The sequence below is a fragment of the Podarcis liolepis genome (assembly GCF_965112155.1).
Source record: "Podarcis liolepis genome assembly, chromosome: 8".
In the NCBI taxonomy this organism is placed as follows: domain Eukaryota; kingdom Metazoa; phylum Chordata; class Lepidosauria; order Squamata; family Lacertidae; genus Podarcis; species Podarcis liolepis.
In genome coordinates this window covers 68,836,630-68,856,359 of record NC_139560.1, presented here as the reverse complement: position 1 = coordinate 68,856,359, position 19,730 = coordinate 68,836,630, and the positions used below count along the sequence as shown (strand labels likewise).

Sequence of the window (19,730 nt, the reverse complement as noted above, 5' to 3'; positions counted from 1 at the left end):
GGTACTCAGACATTTTGGCTCCCGAACGCCGCCAACCGGGAAGTGAGTGTTCCAGTTTGCGAATGTTCTTTGGAACCTGAACATCCGACGGGGTTCCGCTGCTTCCGATTGGCTGCAGGAGTTTCCTGCAGCCAATCAAAAGCTGCGCTTTGGTTTCCGAACGTTTTGGAAGTCAAATGGACTTCCAAAACGGATTCCGTTCGACTTCCAAGGTACGACTGTATTGGGAATGTGCAACACTGGTCATACTGAGAGTGGTACCAAAGCAATCAACGGACCTAAGTGAAGACATTTCCTTTTTATTTGTTGGTATGAAGGAACATTCCATTGTGTCAACTTCCTGCCTGCAATCTGATGACATGATACAGCCCAGCTGACCATCCCAGCAAGAGCTGCCTGGCTGCCGTACCAGTAACAACAAAAAACTTACCTGGAAGAAACCTGACAAAACGAGGCATGAAATGAAACCGGGGGCAGGAAGCATCATTGTTTTCTAACGAAGGACCTTCAACGAGAAATTATAAGCAATTCAAAACACAAGCAACACATTTCACAAGTCCCATCTTTGGTATTCTATTTTTTAAGAAAATATATCTTTATTAATTTAAAATAAATACATTGATGAAAAAACAGATGTACATGCAAGTAAACAAACATACAATCAAACAAACAACAGAAAAATCAAACAAACCACCACACTATAAGATACAAGAAGATTAATATAATTATAATCATATATGCTCCTGATACCGAACACAATTATAACACTTATAGAGAAGAAATTTAAAACTGTCTTCCCATTAATCTCACTGTACTTTATCTATCCATTACTTTATACCGCACCGTTACATATTTCTTATATAATTTCTTTTTACCTCCCTATGAACTTATATTTATACAATACAGGGATCAGTCTAATTCTGCCAAGATGTTTCCTTTTATTCCATACTTTTCTAAATATTCTTTAAAGACTCCCCAATCCTTATAGACTTTGGTATTCTAAAAAAACATAAAAGTTTATACAGAGCTGTGCATATTCCACGACTGTGCTGCAAATGCAACGGTTTGGTATTTAGGGTGGATAGTTCATTTAAAAAAGAAAGAAAGCAAACTTCTAGGCCTCATAGGTTAAGACAGGATTAAAAGTGGGTGGGATTCCTGTTTGCCTTAAAATCCAGCACATGGCTCAGCGGTATTTACTGAGGCTGTGGTGCAGGCTCCTTCCCATATTTAGTTTATGCATGCAACTTTGCTTAATTTCTGCAGGTCAGGAGGATTTTTCTCGGTGCACAATTGGCTGGTCTGATGCAGTACACACAACGCAAGGCATATACCTGCTGTCTTCCTATGTTATAATTCTCATTAAAATCTCCATCCTCCTCCGCCAGCCAGGACATGTAAGGCACAATCCTCTACTGCAGATCCGCAATGACAGATACACCAACCAAACACCTGAAATACACCAGAGGAGCCTTCGGGCAAGGAAGGCGCGCTGGTGGGAAGGCTGGAACCGACTAGAGTCAGGAATATTATTTGTACACAGACTTCCTCCATGTTTTGGTGGCATACAGGTATTATCGCCAGCTGCCCCAGATTGGATGCCACTGGTGACGTTTCATAATACAGTGGTACCTCTGCTTACATACTTAATTCATTCCAGAGGTCCATTCTTAACCTGAAACTGTTCTTAACCTGAGGTACCACTTTAGCTAATGGGGCCTCCAACTGCCATTGCGCCACTGCCACGCGATTTCTGTTCTCATCCTGAGGTAAAGTTCTTAACCCGAGGTACTATTTCTGGGTTAGCGGAGTCTGTAACCTGAAGCGTATGTAACCTGAAGCGTATGTAACCTCAGGTACCACTGTATTACGCTATTATAATGAGCGTACAAGATAGCACCGTCGGAATGTGCCTTTCCGATTTTGTAAAAAAGAAAGAAAGGAAGGAAATAAATCTCATCATCATTCATTCTCACTCGGAGCTAGGGAACGTATTTTAGAAAACCAAGGGAAACACACAAGCAGAACCCGCAAACTCATCAGCCTTTCTACATTACAAAGCCTGCATTTCCTTAAACCAAGTCTTCGGAAGCATATCAAACTCCACAAGAAGCCTGTATATCTCAGCTCAAGATTCTTCTGAGAAGCCCTTGGCTTTTTAAAACAAATTCTTCCTCAAGGCTCAATGTGGGGGGGAGAGAGACAGAATGGATGCTTTCATTTTGACCGCGCCACAATCCGAGGATGATTTCCAACTCCCCAAAAAGGACAGCTTGCCACCTGCGACGTTTGCTACAATTTTTTATTGCATCGCGCCACAGCCATATGCTCCTGTCTCCTATAAGCTGCACGGTGCCAACGTTTTTGTCTGGTGCTTACAATCACAACTCATTGTGCCCACCTTACGGTAATTAAAATCTCAGAGGCACGCATCCCCCAAGAAACAAAGTCACGGAGAGCAAGCGAGATTTATAATAAATTTGTTGCGGTGCTCAGTGCTCCAGCCAACCCGTGCTTTCTCTCAGGTTACGCCATTTCATACTCCAAACCCAAAGAAACATTATGGTGCTGGAGGAGACTCTTGAGAGTCCCATGGACTGCAAGAAGAGCAAACCTATCAAGTCTTAAGGAAATCAGCCCTGAGTGCTCACTGGAGGGACAGATCGTGAAGCTGAGGCTCCAAGACTTTGGCCACCTCATGAGAAGAGAAGACTCCCTGGAAAAGACCCTGATGTTGGGAAAGATGGAGGGCACAAGGAGAAGGGAACAACAGAGGACAAGATGGTTGGACAGTGTTCTTGAAGCTACCAGCATGAGTTTGACCAAACTGCGGGAGGCAGTGGAAGACAGGAGTGCCTGGCGTGCTCTGGTCCATGGGGTCACGAAGAGTCGGACACGACTAAACAACAACAACAACAACAAGCATGCCCAGTTTCCATTAAGCTGACTTTTCCTTTGGAGAGATGCCTGTCTTTTTTCCTGCTTCTGCAAGCCTTGAGAATCTACCAAACATGCCCGGACCTCCATGCAGTCTCTCGGTAGCTCCAATTTGGCAACAAAGCCATCCTAACTCATCGCTTGAGTTCACTATCAGGACATACGATGATTTACAAAAGAGAGGCGGCCATTGTTGCTTTTTAACTTCATAAGCCCAGCTTGTTAAGTACAGCATTCTCTTGTACACCAAAGAAATGTCTTTGCGTACGTTTCGGTAAATACAGGGAATGAGATTTGTGTGTTGCTCATTCACACCCAGTGGTGTGTGAGATTCTGACCACCGGGACAAGTCCTGAAAGGACGCTCTGAAATACCTTTTGGATTTTCATTTTATCCCCTGCTCTCATCCACATACACATTCTCAAACTCAAAAGTTACCGGTAAGATTCCAGTCATAAAGTTCCAGGATATCTTTAAACAAATAGGAAGAGAACAGCTCCAGTCCTCGTACGCAAAAATTCTGGAAAAGGAAAAGGAGCCAATGTTAATGTCAATGATCAGTGTATGAGCAACATACCTAAACCCCAACAACGTGGTTGGTCAGATTACAGGATATAATTTGGCAATAGTTCCTACGGTTGCTGCTATAGGCATACTTGACAAGTTAATGCCAATCAGGTTTATAAAATACACGCAGCTGCTGTGTTCTGAACACTCGTTATGCAGAAACACATTTATCCAAATGCAACAAATTAGTACCCAAACCTCGCTATGCAAACTACAGATTCAGGTATCTGTAACAGAGATTTACTTCTGGCGGTTCCCTCGCTGCGAGAAGTAAGGATACAGGGAACCAGGCAGAGGGCCTTCTCGGTAGTGGCGCCCTGTGGAACGCCCTCCCTTCAGATGTCAAGGAAATAAGCAACTATCCTACTTTTAAAAGACATCTGAAGGCAGCCCTGTTTAGGCAAGTTTTTAATTTTAATGCTGTATTGTGTTTTTATTATTCGATTTGGAAACGCCCAGAGTAGCTGGGGAAACCCAGCCACATGGGCAGGATATAAATAACATATTATGATGATGATGATGATGATGATGATGACTATTAATCTGGTGTGTGTGTGTTCCTTATTTAAAGCCTAAATCTAGACTGGAAGCAAAAATTACGAGCTCAGGGCTACGCCATAACTTACGGAGTGCCAACAGCCTTTCACTTGAATAAGCAGAAGAGATGATATATGTGGAAAGGAGGACCTCTCCATAATTCTCGGAGGATGCCACGTTCTAGCTAAAAAGCTGATAAATCACTGCTGGCGTCGTAACAAGGCGTTTTCGCAGTCACTAAACAGCACCTCACAAACTGGGGATTATTGTCCTTATGAACGGGCCGGGGAAGGAAATAAATAAAAGCAAAAACCCACACGCCGATCCGGAAATAAAGCGTTCTTCATTAAAACAGCGTCTTTCCCCTCTAGATGCAACGGGTGTGCCGCTCCGAAGCAAAAATACGAAAAATGGGAGGGTTACAAATAACGCACACATATCCAAAGACCGCTGTCCTGAAAGTTTGGAGAAGAGGCAGCCTCAGAGGGTATGCGCATGATTTAAAGATGAGAGGCAGGGGCGAGAACCTGGGGGGGCTATTGGGTTATTGTTTTTATTTTTATTATGTATTTTGTGGTTTTATATCTTGATATTATTCTGTGAACCACCCTGAGACCCCTGGGTATAGGGCAGTACAGTGGTACCTCGGTTTAAGAACAGTCCAGTTTAAGGACGATTTTGTTTACAAACTCCACAAAACCGGAAATAGTGTCCTGGTTTGAGAACTTTACCCTGTGTAAGAACAGAATCTGAACAGTGGAAAGGCACCGGTGGCGGAAGGCCTCATTAGGGAAAGCGGGCCTTGGTTTAAGAACGGTTTTGGTTTAAGAACGGACTTCCAGAAAGGATTAAGTTCGTAAACTGAGGTACCACTGTATATAAATTTAATCAACAAAGACAACAACAATATTGTTGGACAGTTTTAACAAACTGCTACTCTCCCCCACAGCAATATTCATTTAGTGGCACTAATAGACAGATGGCAATAGAGTTTACTTTCACGAGAACATTTGCTTAACTTATTTTACACCTTTCATTAGCATTTTTTCATATCGATATTCCAGGACTGTACACCTTTAATCAGAAGCGCTCATCCAGCCACACAGTATGAACTTCTTCGGAATATGCATGAACCAACGAGCTAAACTTTCTCGATGCGCCACAAAGCAAACAGATGTCGTGCATTATCGTTCCCATAACTTACTTCGGGTATCATTTCCTCGATGAAATGAATTGTATAATCGATGTTAAATCGGATGACTTTGCACAGAGGTATCTGGAGAGATGAGAAGAAACACATGCACGAGAGAGGTTCAGTCTCAAAAAGCGATGCAGGCAGCACTCTCGCTGCATTCTCTTGCTTTCTTCTGATCCAAAATTATAGGGGGGGGGGTGAAAAGGGCTTGAGACAGCCAGCTAGGAAACAGCATGACAAGCAAGGCACGTATGACATCTGCTGGTAGAGACTGCCATCTGCTGGAGGCCCGACTGCACCGAGCACAGTAGTGCATCAATGGCTACATCGGGAAGGCTTAAACCTCTTTGGGACAAACTAGGGTGGATAAAAATCAATGGTTTTCTTTAAAAAAAAAAATCAGATTTTTTTAATTTAAATTGGATTTTTTTAATATTTAAATTGGATTTTTAAAATAAAATGCTTTTGGAGGAAAAATCTTTCTAAAGATAGTTTTCTATTTACCGTATTTTTTGCTCTATAAGACTCACTTTTTCCCTCCTAAAAAGTAAGGGGAAATGTGTGTGCATCTTATGGAGCGAATGCAGGCTGCGCAGCTATCCCAGAAGCCAGAACAGCAAGAGGGACCACTGCTTTCGCTGCGCAGCGATCCCTCTTGCTGTTCTGGCTTCTGAGATTCAGAATTTTTTTTCTTGTTTTCCACCTCCAAAAACTAGGTGCGTCTTGTGGTCTAGTGCGTCTTATAGAGTGAAAAATACGTTAATTTCCATTATAGTCCAAAGGCTATTCATCAGGAAATAAGGATTTGTTTTAAGTTTTTCATGTGTGCTAAAACTCGGTCTTAAGGTTTTCTTTTTTTAAAAAAAAAGTTTAATCACATCAGCTAACAAACAATGGATACATATGCTATAATGTTATTGTTTTAGTTATACAAATTGTTTAAATTGTTATTAAGGAAATGATTATTATTTTTCTCCTTCCAATAAACAACAGCAGAAAAGTTGTCCAAATATAAACAGTTAACTTATTAAACCTCACAATAATTTCATAATTATCGGTCTATGTATTTGTAACAGCATAACCAAATCGGTAATTTTTGGTATAACTGCAAAAACTACTCTGAAAATTTATTATTCCAAAAATGAAACCTTCATCTGGCTGTAAATATTAAGATTATACCAGCAAGAATGAGTCTTTCTGTAAAAGAAAATGATTTGAATCAAGTCTTACTGACTAGTGATTTAAATCGTGATTTGAAATCGATTTGATTTAAATCAAATCCACCCTGGGACAGACCATCTGAATAGGTCAATTATTGTCAAGATAAGACTATGCAGAGACTGAACAAGCCGGGATCAGCTATGTCACTGGTGGATTCGCCTTGTGTTAGGTAACATTTTTTAAGTAAAGTTAAAAAGGCAGGGGCACCTCACCTCCAAAGAACAGATAAAAAAAAAAATGTTTAAAGGGACAAAGATTTCACGGGAGGGCTGCTATAGGTTTGATTTTTACTACGGAGAAGAAAGCTAGAATACGCAGAAATTTTAAAGGCCCCAGCAGCCATCCATAAAACTAGCTGGGCCACGAAAGAAAGGCGACTTACGTTGGTGAGGGGAGCATGGGCAAACATGGAAAAGCCTTCGAAGATGTACTCGTGGTCATCGTACTCGATCACAGTTGGCCTGTCTGTCTAAAGAGATAAGGGCAAAAGCCACAGGTCAGACTAGCCTTGCAAATAAGGCTAAGCTCTTGAAAGACCTACACTGGCTCCCAGCACGTTTCCGAGCACAATTCAAAGTGTTGGTACTGACCTTTAAAGCCCTAAACAGCCTTGGTCCAGTATACCTGAAGGAACGTCTCCACCCCCATCATTCAGCCCGGACACTGAGGTCCAGCGCCGAGGGCCTTCTGGCAGTTCCCTGGCTGTGAGAAGCCAAGTTACAGGGAGTCAGGCAGAGGGCCTTCTCGGTGGTGGCACCCGCCCTGTGGAACACCCTCCCACCAGATGTCAAAGAGAAAAACACCTACCAGACTTTTAGAAGACATCTGAAGGCAGCCTTCTTTAGGGAAGCTTTTAATGTTTAATAAACTATTGTATTTTAATATTCTGTTGGAAGCCGCCCAGAGTGGCTGGGAAAACACAGCCAGATGGGCGGGATATAAATAATAAATTATTATTATTACAGAAGCTAGTTTATTGTTATTGTTATTACAGAAGTTAATAGCCTGCTGAAATGCTTGCCGGCGTTCCAGGGACTAGCAGAGCAGCAACCCAAACTTCTGTTCATCCTCCAATAGCTTGCTGCATTTCTATGCTGGACGACGGGGCTGGCCCCATAGCGGTCAGCAGGGTGGGACGGTGCAGACCTGCTGACACAGGGGTCACCATGGTTTACCATGAGGTTGTGAGGAGGAGTGTGCAAGGAGGCATTGAGCTGCTGGTGAAACGCAGCCGGGAGGTCAGGTAAGCACCTTGGTGACTGCACCTGGGCTTCTCTCCCCTGGTAGCCCATAGTTTCCATGCTAGGGGCAGAGGAGGGATGGACCAGTTTCTGGCCTTGGTGATGGACTGGCTGGAAGCCAATAAACAGAAACTCAATCCAGATAAGGCTGAGGCCCTGTTTATGGCATCACACTCTCTCTGCATATACAGCTGCTGGATCCATCGGTGTCGCAAAATTGGACGGCCAGGTTGCTCACTGGGGCAGGACACACGGAGCATATTATACGGATCCTGGCTCAACTGCTCTGGCTTCCAATTAGTTTCCAGGCCCGATTCAAAGAGCTGGCTATAAAGCCTTAAACGGCCCAGGGTTGCAATATTATTATTTTTTTGTTTATTGGAAGCTGCCCAGAGTGGCTGGGGAAACCCAAACAGTAGGGCAGGGCAAATATAATACAGTGGAACCTTGGTTTTTGAACGTCTCGGAAGCCAAACGATTCGAAACCCAAAGGCCAAAAACCTCGAAGTAATTGCTTCCATTTTCAAACGTGCCTTGGAAGTTGAATGGCTTCCAAGCCACATTTCTCCCATTTTTTCAGTGGATTTTGCTGACCGCACATTGATCCTCAGTTTTCAAACATTTTGAAAGTCGAACAGTCCTTCGGAATGGATTATATTCGAAAACCGAGGTTCCACTGTACAGTTATACCTCAGGTTACAGACGCCTCAGGTTGCATTTTTTCGGGTTACGGATACGCCAAAATACAGAAGTACCGGAAGAGGTTACTTCCAAGTTTTGCGCAACCCGAGCGTCCACTGTAATAATAATAATAACTATTACCTCAAGGACCACCTCCCTCTATGTGAACTGACCCATACCCTGCGATCATTATCTGAGACTCTTCTTCGTGTTCCTCCTCCACAAGAGGTCTGGAGGATGGCAACAGGAGAACTGGTCTTGTCTGAGGTGGCTCCCCATCTGTGCAATGCTCTCTCCAGAGAGGCTCGCCGGGCGCGTTCATTACATACCAAACAAAAACACTCCTCTCTAAGCAGGCCTTTGGCTACTGAACAGCCTTTTAGAAGCGTGGGGACTGTTATTATATTTCCTGCAATCGCTTTATTGCTTTTATTATCATGATGCTACGTAAATCACATTTTTAATATAGTACACTACCCTGAGATCTTGGGGTAAAGGGCAGTATATAAACTGAATCAATAAATAATAACCACAAATAAATATATCCAGCTTGCTCCTATGTCACCTATGTAAGGGCTTAAAAACAAGAGCTTCAAATAAAAACAGACAGGTCTGCTGCTTCCCCTGCTTCATATGATACTTACTAAAAAGTTTGTAGGTGGTGACACTGTAATGCGGTAGTGGAATAATTTTCCGGCATTGTTGGTCATGGGTCGGCAGGGCTTAATAGGCTTTAAGAAACGAGAGAGGAAATAAGAGGGGCAGGTGATTAGGAAAGGTGAATGCTAATAAAAGGAGAGAAAGCAGTCTTCAGCAACCTAATGTTTTCCTGATGTTTTGGACCAAACCCTGCCAGGGAAGGCCGGTGTCCCTCCTCATTAAAGGCCTTAGGAAAACTCTTATTTCCCTTGCTCTTCCCTTGAAGTGTGCTTATTGGACTTCTGGTTTTAGTCAGCATTAGAAACCGAGATATGAAAGCTAGGAGCTAAACGGCATCTTAAACCGAGGTTATGGGCACAACAACAGAATATCTAGGCGCGCTTTTTCATACAAAGCTGAAAATGAACTGCAGCTAAAATATTATGTTCGTTTTTCACATGGTCTAGTCCTTCCCCTGCCCACCCACCCCTAATATTCTTAAGAGGGTCTCTTCTCCCATCTTTGGAAAGCTGCTGGAAGTGGGGAGGCAGAAAAAAAGACCCTCCTTTCCTTCAGTTTTAATCTGAAATTTAGGCACAGTACTGCGCCCAGAACTCAGAAACCACTCGCACCAATGAAATACTGTCGCAAAATGCGCCTGGAACAACAGAAGCTTTGAACACTGGTTTTAATCATAGCTTATTATTGGATTTTAATATTTTGGGGCAGATTGTTTTATAGTTTATTTCTATGCTTATTTATTAATTAAGTGGGTTTCCCACCCCCCCCACCCCATCATATTGTATTTTACCTGATAAGATGCTTTGAGATCCCTTCAACCGTCCTAAAAGCATTTTAAAGAAACATTACCTCTTCCCCAGGATAGATTCCATGTCTTATTCCCGTTCGTCTGGCTTTCGCACTGCATTTGCACAGAGGTCCATCGTTCATCTGTCAAAAATGTTAAAGGAAGATACTGAGTCGAGATGCTTAAAAACAGGAAGAGGCAGCCTGGTTAAGTGCCTGAAAGGTAATGCCTTTAAAAGCAAATTGTAGGCAACACAATGACCATGTACATAAGCAATAGACAATCTTACAAAATTTTACACACAAAAAAAATTATTTTCAGTTTATGAAGCAATTCTACATCCTCCCACTACGCTGATGAAGAATTCTACGAAACAGTTGTCAATATCCGGAATCAATGTTCAGTGTTGGACATCATATTTGCTGAATACAACAAAGCTTCACAGCTTGTCTTTCATCGTACAAAGTATGGTACTTCGCTTCATGTAAAGATTTTCAGAGACTTTATTTAAAGATTTTCAGAGACTTTGAGACTAAAGATTTCGTTTTGTACTTGTTATGGTTTGAAGGAATTCTATAAAGATTGTCTATTGCGTATGTACATGGTCTCTGTGTTGCCTGGACATTGCTGACGTTCTCTTTGCAACACAGGGGTTTGTTTGGTTATTTAAAAGCAAATTAGCATACACAAGTAAAGAATCAATTAAAAAAAAATTTAAAGCACGTGGATTGAAGTACCTTAATAGACCCCAGTACTTCAAAAGAGTGTCTCTGAATACTGCCTGATTCAAATATTCTTTACCCATGGAAAGTATTTTTGCCTAGGTTATCACCAGCCATACACCAAGACTTTTTGAAATGTACAGTGCAGCCCTCTATGTGTCTACTCATATGTAAACCCCACCAGATTTAATGGGGCTTGTGAAAAAGTACATATGCATAGTATTGGAGCCGTCTCCTGAATTTTGGTGGTTGTGTTTTGGCAACTTCAGGTGTGCGCGTACACGGCCACAAGAACAGGATTGAGAGAAGATTGGTTTGTGTAAAGCACAGGGTTGGTGGTCACTGGTTTTGGCAAAGTGACTTGATCTTCAATACGGAATAGCAAATCATTATTATTTATTGAATTTATATACCGCCCTATACCAGAGGTCTCAGGGCGGTTCACAGAATAAAATCAAAATGTAAAACCACAAAATGCGTAATCAAAATAAAAACAACAACCCAATAACACCCCCCCCAAAAAAAAACCCCACATTTTAAAAGGGCATAGGGTGTCAATCAAATCAAACAAAGGCCTGGTTAAAAAGGAACGTTTTCGCCTGGCACCTAAAGGTGTATAATGAAGGTGCCGGGCAAACTTCCCTAGCGAGAGCATTCCACAGATGGGGAGCCACTGCAGAGAAGGCCCCGTTCTCGGGTTGCCACCCTCTGGACCTCTCAAGGAGGAGGCACATGAAGAAGGGCCTCAGAAGATGATCTCAGGATCCGGGTAGGTTCATATGGAAAGAGGCGGTCCTTGAGGTATTGCGGTCCTGATTTCAAGTCACCAGCTGCATAGCCACGATGCAAATGTTTAAGACTCAGATTTTTTGGGCATGTACTACCTGTCCGGGGTCGTTATACCACAGCTCCTCGTGCAGCCGGTCTGGGTGAGCCTTCTTCCGCTTAATTTCAGCGATGACGTCAAACACCTCCGAATCCGAACTGCTGGAGCAGCTGTCGTCATCCGACTCGCACTCTGAGTCACTGGAACTCCCTGCGTTCCCAAGAAAACGTGACACCAATCTGCCCTTTTCCCTCTCCCACAAAACTACGCATTCACCTCTGATCTGAGACTGGAGCGGTGAATGCCCCAGGGGAATGGCAAAGAGCAAAGTTTCTCTACTTCTTCCTGGCAACACCTCAAGAATACAGAGTGTTGGTCACTGGCATGCAAGACATAATTTTCTAACCCCGCTGCTTCCCCAAAATCAAGCTTTTTCTTCAGGCACACGAGTTCCATCTCAGAGGGGGCTTTCACAGAAAAGAGAACAGCGGTGGCACATAAAAAGGGAAGGTTAGGCCACAGGGGAAACAGATAAAGAGTACTTTGCCTATGCCTCATCTTAGAAGACAGTGGTGCATTGAAAAAGGATCAGGATAGTGGCAGGGAATCTTTCAAGAGACAAATGGCATTTATAATAAATATTATAAAAAAAAATTATTTATACCCCACCCTTCCTGGTTCAGAAAACCGGGCTCAGGGCTGCTAACAACAAATTTAAAACACTTAATTGAGGCAACCAAAAATCGCATAAAATACAGTATAAAACGTGAATAACAATAAATTCAGAATTCAAAAATCAATTTAGGGGGGAAATCCATCCAATAAACATTAGATGATCACCAGGGCTAGCTGGCTAGATTAGTCCTATTTGGGCCAGTGAGGAGACCAGGGGAGAATTAGCTGTGGGATCCCAGAGCAGGTAATCTTTATAAAAAGGGGAGGGGGAGGGAAGGAAGGGGAATAAAAGATCAGGCTAAGTTCAAATTGAAAGCCAGGCTGAATAGCTCTGTCTTACAGGCCCTGCGGAAGGAAGCTGAATCCTGCAGGGCCCTGGTCTCATGGGACAGAGCATTCCACCAAGTCGGAGCCATCACTGAGAAGGCCCTGGCCCTGGTGGAGGATAATCTGACTTCCTTAGGGCCCGGGACCTCTAAACTATGATTATTAATGGACCTTAAGGTCCTCTGCGGGGCATATTTGAGGGCCAGATTTGGCCATTGGGCCTCCAGTAGCTGATCCCTTCTGGAAAGTGGCAAGCATTTATTTCTGGGGTGTGTCGCGTGGGTCAGAGAAGTCCTTACCGACATCCTCATCCAGTTTGGTCTTGGGGGGCTCCCAGGGGGGCCTGGCAGCTTTGGCTTTTGCTTGCCGCTTGCCCAGCTCTTCCTCAAACTTCTCATATAAATCTCGGAGCCGGCTCGTTCCGACGACAGTGGAATCGCCCTTGCCATTGCAACCAAACAAAAGTGAAAAGGATTTCAGAAATCAGGAACAGGTAGGTAGCTGTGTTGGTCTGCCGTAGTCGAACCAAAATTTAAAAATTTCTTCCAGTAGCACCTTAGAGACCAACTAAGTTTGTTACTGGTATGAGCTTTCGTGTGCATGCAACACTTCTTCAGATACCAAATCAGGAAGACGAACATTTTAACAAGGAATGGGGGGAAATTATAACTTAGCTTAAAGACCATTGTAAACAGTTAAAATCGTTAGTAGGACTGTAGTTTAAGGTTGAATTGCAGACATAATGGAAGAGGTAAAGGATTTGGATTATCATAAAAGATGTGGGAGGAAATGATTAATAATAGGACCCACAAAGAGGAGGGAATCTTGGAATCTTGTTATTATTTATGTTTGACATATCTCTGTAATTTTTTAAGTTGAAAAACCAAAAAATAATTTTATTTTTTAAAAAAGAAAGTTAAAAGCATATTCTGAATTGAAAATATTTTGCAATGTCAATTTGCAGTCGTGCTGACCCTCAGGAGTGTGTTGCACACACTCACAAATGCAGCACATCGATCACATGGGACGATTTACCGGAGATGATATAACAAGTTTTAGTTTCTTCTGGACATTCAGAAAATGAGACAGTGTGTGATACACACAAACCTAGATCACATAGTGATCATAATTCTTCAAGTGTCAGTGTTTATGTAGCCAAAACAGTATCATCCAAATACCAGAGGCATCAACAGCTTTAGAGGAACTACAAGGTTTGAAGCACCCAAAAATATTGATAGATAATGCCCCACCCCACCCCCCAAAAAACACCCCCACCCAGTTAACTAAGAAATGAGCATACACATTGGCCACAGAATGTTGACTAGAGGTTTCAGGATGGGGGGGGGGGGGGATAGATTGGGTCCCAAGGTAAATTAACTTAAATTGGGTGGAAGCCTACGCAATTTGGGGCAATTATCCCCAGGCACTACATGATACAGGAAACCAACCCCTTCCCCCTAGAAGGGTCTTACAAGGCGAAAGGAGGGAGGAGGAGAACTTCATTAAGTGATCTTGGGATAGCTCAGTCGGTAGAGCATGAGACTTTTAATCTCAAGAGTTTGAGCCCCACCTTGGGCAAAAGGTGGTCCTTCTGGTCCCTTCCAACTCTATAAACAGTTCCTCAACGTACCACTTGATCCATGGGGTCGTTTGAGTAGTAGCTTTCCGAGTGGGTGCAGCGGACCCACACAGGCTTCAGCAGGTCCTCGTCATCTTCCTCGTTCTTTTCGACGACGGCCTCATCTGGCTCTTTGTCTTTGATGGAAGTATAGCTCTTCTCCCTGCTGGCGTTTTCTGACCACCTATCCCGGTCGTCTTCCCAGCGAGTTCTCTTCCGGTCTTGACTGGGAGACTGACTGCACAAGAAGACAAGGGAATAAACAATTCATCTTGGGCAGCGAGGCTGGGCTCAATTGTGCATGAGGAGGAGAGATACTCATCAAAAGTTTGCTGCAGCTCATGCATGAGGTTGTGCTGAAAACTGGCTTCGTATCCAGCCAAACCTTGTCTTAAAGGTAAAGGGGACTCCTGACCATTAGGTCCAGTCGTGGCCGACTCTGGTGTTGCAGTGCTCATCTCGCTTTACTGGCCGAGGGAGCCGGCGTACAGCTTCCAGGTCATGTGGCCAGCATGACAAAGCCGCTTCTGGTGAACCAGAGCAGCGCACGGAAACGCCGTTTACCTTCCCGCCAGAGCGGTACCTATTTATCTACTTGCACTCTGACGTGCTTTCAAACTGCTAGGTGGGCAGGAGCAGGGACTGAGCAACGGGAGCTCACCCTGTCACAGGGATTCGAACCGCCAACCTTCTGATCAGCAAGTCCTAGGCTCTGTGGTTTAACCCACAGCACCACCCGCGTCCCAACCTTGTCTTACCTTCTCTTTATACCATCCCCCAGGTCGGAAGGCACAGTCTAACACAGGGTTTCTTAAACTTGGGTCTCCAGCTGTCATTGAACTACAGCTCCCATCATCGTTGACCACTGGACCTGCTAGCTAGGGATGATGGGAGTTGTAGTCCAACAGCAGCTGGGAACCAGAGTCTGAGAAACGGCGGCCTAACAGCTGCTACCCAACGATAATCAGCTCCCTCATCTTACCTTCCTGTCCTCTTGTGATCCTTTCTGTAAGATCTCTCAGTGGATGGCGAACGCCGGCTGTCACGGTGCCTGTGTCTTTCTCGTTGTCGTTCCCTTTAAAGAATTAAAGAAGATTTCAGCCGAGAGTAAATTCTAGTTCCAAAACAATAGAACCAGAAAGCTGAATAAACTGCCAAGCGCCCTGAGTCATTACGGAAGAGGAAGGAAGTGCCGCCATATTCTCTACCGTGTGGTCACAGTCAGAGGACAATATTGCCACTGCCAGGCCAGGAGGAACCAGGTGATCTGCTTAGCCAATAGGGTTCCATCTGCTCTTATAAACCTGACTCTGGCTTAGGTTTTCAGTCTCAGCATTCGTAACTCAAGTATAGGCTCAGCTACTCTGCCCATCTCTGAGCACAGATTTCCCCCCAGACTGCCCGCTGGGACGTATCTGGTTAGTGGTGTTCTCCAAGAATCAGTTGAATAACAAATAGTGGCTTCTTTCTTTATTCTGGCTATTTTCTCCATGAAAATAAAATATAACAACAACAACAACAACAACAACAATAATAATGGGGCAAGCAATACCAGGAGACAGGGAGACCAGGAGATAGAAAGTACATCAGCAAATGTTATGCAACATGTCTTCCTCTCCTGGTACATTTTCTCCAGAAAACAATGTTCTCAATTATTTCTCTCAACTCATCATTTTTTAAAAAAATATATCAATGAAACAATTTTACAAGATGCAACAATCAACGCATTTGACTCAGACAAGGTTAGGCCCCTTCAAGGCATTTTGCTGCCTGAGTCAAAGGGCAAGTTGAGGAGGCCTCCTCAGTCTGTTTAATAGTAGGGCTGGCCCTGGACAAGTGATGTTTATAATGAAACAAGCTGGAAAGTGGTATTATTTCTCAAGCCAGTCACAAGGGATCATCAAAGGATTTCCCACAGGTAAACTAAGCTCCTTCAAACGTGCTCACATTTGAAAGAGACCACAGAAGAAGGCAGGAGACTTAAGGCAAACATGTGAAACGAACTCTTCATTCTCAAGTATGAGCATCCTAAAAAAGCTAAAATTTTCAGCGGAGAATATTCTTCTGAACTATATACCTATTGTGTTGGAAGTTAACAACGGGACAACAAAAATGGGATTCTACATGCTCTATTGATGAACAGGAAGAATAAAGATATGATCCCCTTTAATAAATAGATTAGCAATATGATAGCATTTGCAACTTATGAACAGACTGCTTGCAAACGAAGACTTTGTTTGGACACATATGACCATATTTGGAATGAGTTTATACAAAATGCAGTCGTATTTACATATGTATTATGATGATATAATCAAATTTATCGAAGAATGTATGAGGTGGGGCATTTTTCATCTATTGCCTATACACATCCTTCTACACATTTTTATGCCTTTTTATTTTTAAAATCTTTTTCTTTGCATCCCTTTATTTATTTATAATCAAAACCTTTTCAATAAAAATATTAAGACCAAAAGAACGCTGTAGCTCAATTCTAGTCAAGTGATGCTACATATAGCACAAAATTCCGGCTAAGCATTTTATATCCAACAGCCAAAATCATGGTAGCTGGAAGCAGGGCTTTTTTTCAGCCAGAACTCACCGAAACTGAGTTCCATTAACCCTTTGGTGTGTTCCGGGACCTCTTTGTAGTGTACCAGCCACCGTATAGCAACCGCATGCCGTTCAGGCGGAGAAGCATTCTCCCCCCCAAAAAAAGTGTTGTTCCCCCCCAAAACAACTTTGGCTCCCCCATAAAAAAGGTCAACAACTTAGGGTTGTCTGTCAAAAAAAGGGGGAGTTCCCGCACCTCTTTCTGTAGAAAAAAGCACTGGCTGGAAGCATGACTATTATTATTTTTCTAAAGAGAAGGCAATCTCTTGACTTCCAATTTCCAACCGAATAATACACCAGTTGGACTGCGTAATACATACAAACCATGAGTAAACCTATAGACCAGGCATGACCAAAGTCCATTTTGGGGGCCTAATTGGGTCCCCCAGTCTAACCCTAACAAAAATCTGGCCCTCTTTGAAAAAAGTTTGGGCACCCCTGCTATAGACAGACAACTCTTCTTACTAGTGACAATATTTTGGGGGGCTCTTCTCTTTATGCACACGAGAGGGGTGTGCTGGAAGTGAATGTTGGGACTTTGACGTGGAAGCCTTGGACGCAATTTTGGCTAAGCAACAAAGCTCAGCGCGCAACTGCCGGCCAACCGTTTCCCGTCGAAATAATTGCCTCCACGGCCGAACACATCCTACCAAACCTGGCCTCCTGGCACGAGTCAAACTGGCTGACCTGTACCATTCATAACTTCTGTGACGGGGAGGCGTCCGCCCCCTGACGTAATCCGACCGGTGCCGACTGCTTTCTTGCCGCCGCCGATCAGGGCTCCTCCCTCGATCCCGCCGATCGCCGTGATTGGTGGAGCGGTGCCTCTCCCCGTGCCCGTGGTCCCGGTGGCGATGCTCCTCATAGTGTTTACTGCGCTCCGGAGACCTCCGTTCAGGCTGGGACTTCTCTATCGGATACTGACTAGGGTTGCGGAAATTGCCACTGTTGTTGTTGCTGCCGCTGCTGTTGGCGTTGTTGCCGCCACTGCCGCCGCCACCCTGGTAAGAGTTTGCATTGTGTGGGTAGCTGTTGAAATTCGGAGGGGGGAAGGACTGCTGCGAATAGGAAGGGGAGTACATAGGCTGGTAATTAATTGGCTGAGGCATAATCGGAGGCGGCATAGGATGTGGAACCGATGGAGGAGGCATCATGTAAGGAAACGTGTTTTGTCCCGCCGCGCCGGTCGAAACAGAAGGGTTTCCAGGATTAGGGGCGGGGGGCGGAGTCGGCGGAAAGCAAGGAGGGAGAGGGAAGGTCTGCTTGACCTGGTGGCCCGCGAAAGGCGGCCTCAGGGGACACTGGGAGATGGCGTTCTGCGGCGACGGGGGCATGGGCGGCGGGTATGGGACGAAATCAGGCCTGGAAGGCATGTAGCTCGTGGTGGGAGGGCTTGCATAAGCCGCCGTGGTCACCGTTGGCTGGTCGTACTGATACTGAGCTGAAGGCTGCTGAGGGTGGAGCTGCCTCAAATTCTGGGGGCGGAAAGTCGGAGTCGAAGTTCGCGCCGTGGCTCCTCCTCGGGATCGGGGGCAGCCCCCTCGCCCGGAATGGAAGGACATTGTCTATCTCTGAAAAGAAACCAAAAAGGGAAATTAAAAGACTGTGCACCACGGATGTCCCAAAGAATTCTCGCCATGGCGCCATCATTCCGCGCCAACTTCCCAGGGAAGGGCTTTTCATTCCCAGTTGTTTCAGATAAATTAATAATAATAATAATAATAATAATAATAATAATAATTTGTACTCTGCCCATCTGGCTGGGTTTCCCCAGCCACTCTGTGCGGCTTCCAACAAAGATTAAGAATGCATTAAAAAGTCACACATTAAAAACTTCCCTGAACAGGGCTGCCTTCAGATGTCTTCTGAATGTCAGGTAGTTGTTTATCTCTTTGACATCTGATGGGAGGGCTTTCCACAAGGCGGGCGCCACTACCAAGAAGGCCCTCTGCCTGGTTCCCTGTAGCTTTGCTTCTCGCAGTGAGGGAACCGCCAGAAGGCACTCGCCGCTGGACCTCAGTATCCGGGCAGAACGATGGGGGTGGAGACACTCCTTCAGGTATACTGGACCGAGGCCGTTTAGGGCTTTAAAGGTCAACACCAACACTTTGAATTGTGCTCGAAAGCGTACTGGGAGCCAATGTAGGTCTTTCAAGACCGGTGTTATGTGGTCTCAGCAGCCGCCCCCAGTCACCAATCTAGCTGCCACATTCTGGATTAGTTGTAGTTTACGGGTCACCCCCATGCACGTCTGAATGTGCTTCTGGCCTCAATCCGCAGCAAGGGAGGGGATGAGCAGGACCAAAATCCTTAACTATGAGCTGAGCGGCTCTACTCCTAAAGCATTCCAGGGAGCAAGAAAAGAAACCCGTCTATGAAATGCATGGGTCGCCTCTTTCCAAGCAGAAAGCAGGTAGACCGCAGCCGAGATCCGAGAGCACCGCGTATCCATCAGGGGCGCAGCCAGGGTTTTTGGTTGGAGTTGGGGGAAGGTGCTGGCCTTTTGTTGCGCGGGGAGGGTAGAACCTCCGTTAGCTATGTATTTTTATTGACTTTTATTGATTTAGGGGAGCTGCCTCGCCCTGCCGCCGGCCCCCGTTTGAGTCCGCCCCTGATATGCATGTCTCTTCTTTGCAAACAAAAGCGTGAGACTTACCTGGAAATAGTCGCTTCCTCGCTCCAAGACTTCAGGCACCGGCTGAGCAGCCCAGATCTAGACGGGTGGGGGGGAAATTGTGGGAAACCACGCGCACCGGAAGAGAAAAGTTAAGAGGAGGAGCAAAAGCGAAGCCGGAAAGGCAGTTTCGCAGAGATGCCTGCTGGCGACCAGGGGAGGAAACTCGGCTGGTTGGGGACGCGCTGGGTGGTTCCGTGCACGGACTGGCGAGAGCATCCCGGAGATTTTTCCCGGCCGGCCGACGCTCTCGCTGTCGGGGTTGCTTGCGACGCCGGTGGACTCTGCTCCTCCTCCCTTTCCCGCCATGCTCGCGCGTGTCACGTCGAGATGTGTCCCCCCCGCCCCGCGCGCGCGCTCTCCCTCTCGCTTTGGAACGCCGCGGTCGCCGGAGTTCGGCCTTTGGAACGTCGCGCCTGCCGGAGTTCGGAGGCCCGAACGTTGCGAAA

The 19,730-nt window shown here is 45.0% G+C and overlaps 1 protein-coding gene across 2 annotated transcripts in view; it reads right to left on the bottom strand.

Annotated features, from left to right (window-relative positions):
- Positions 1–19,366, bottom strand: part of DROSHA (drosha ribonuclease III) — a 79,043-nt gene extending 59,677 nt beyond the window's left edge. Inside the window, exons 1-12 of one of the 2 annotated variants that reach the window (XM_083519043.1) lie at positions 19,264–19,366; positions 17,295–18,178; positions 14,977–15,069; positions 14,007–14,232; positions 12,676–12,817; positions 11,433–11,584; positions 9,889–9,969; positions 9,024–9,110; positions 6,840–6,926; positions 5,246–5,317; positions 3,376–3,457; positions 431–505 (exon numbers count right to left, since the gene is read on the bottom strand). In XM_083519043.1, the coding sequence (XP_083375169.1) occupies positions 431–505; positions 3,376–3,457; positions 5,246–5,317; positions 6,840–6,926; positions 9,024–9,110; positions 9,889–9,969; positions 11,433–11,584; positions 12,676–12,817; positions 14,007–14,232; positions 14,977–15,069; positions 17,295–18,169 (1,972 nt within the window). In that variant the 5' untranslated portion in view covers positions 18,170–18,178; positions 19,264–19,366. The remainder of the gene's footprint in view (positions 1–430; positions 506–3,375; positions 3,458–5,245; positions 5,318–6,839; positions 6,927–9,023; positions 9,111–9,888; positions 9,970–11,432; positions 11,585–12,675; positions 12,818–14,006; positions 14,233–14,976; positions 15,070–17,294; positions 18,179–19,263) is intronic. The other variant, XM_083519044.1, reaches the window with a different exon arrangement.
- Between the last annotated feature and the right edge of the window lie 364 nt (positions 19,367–19,730).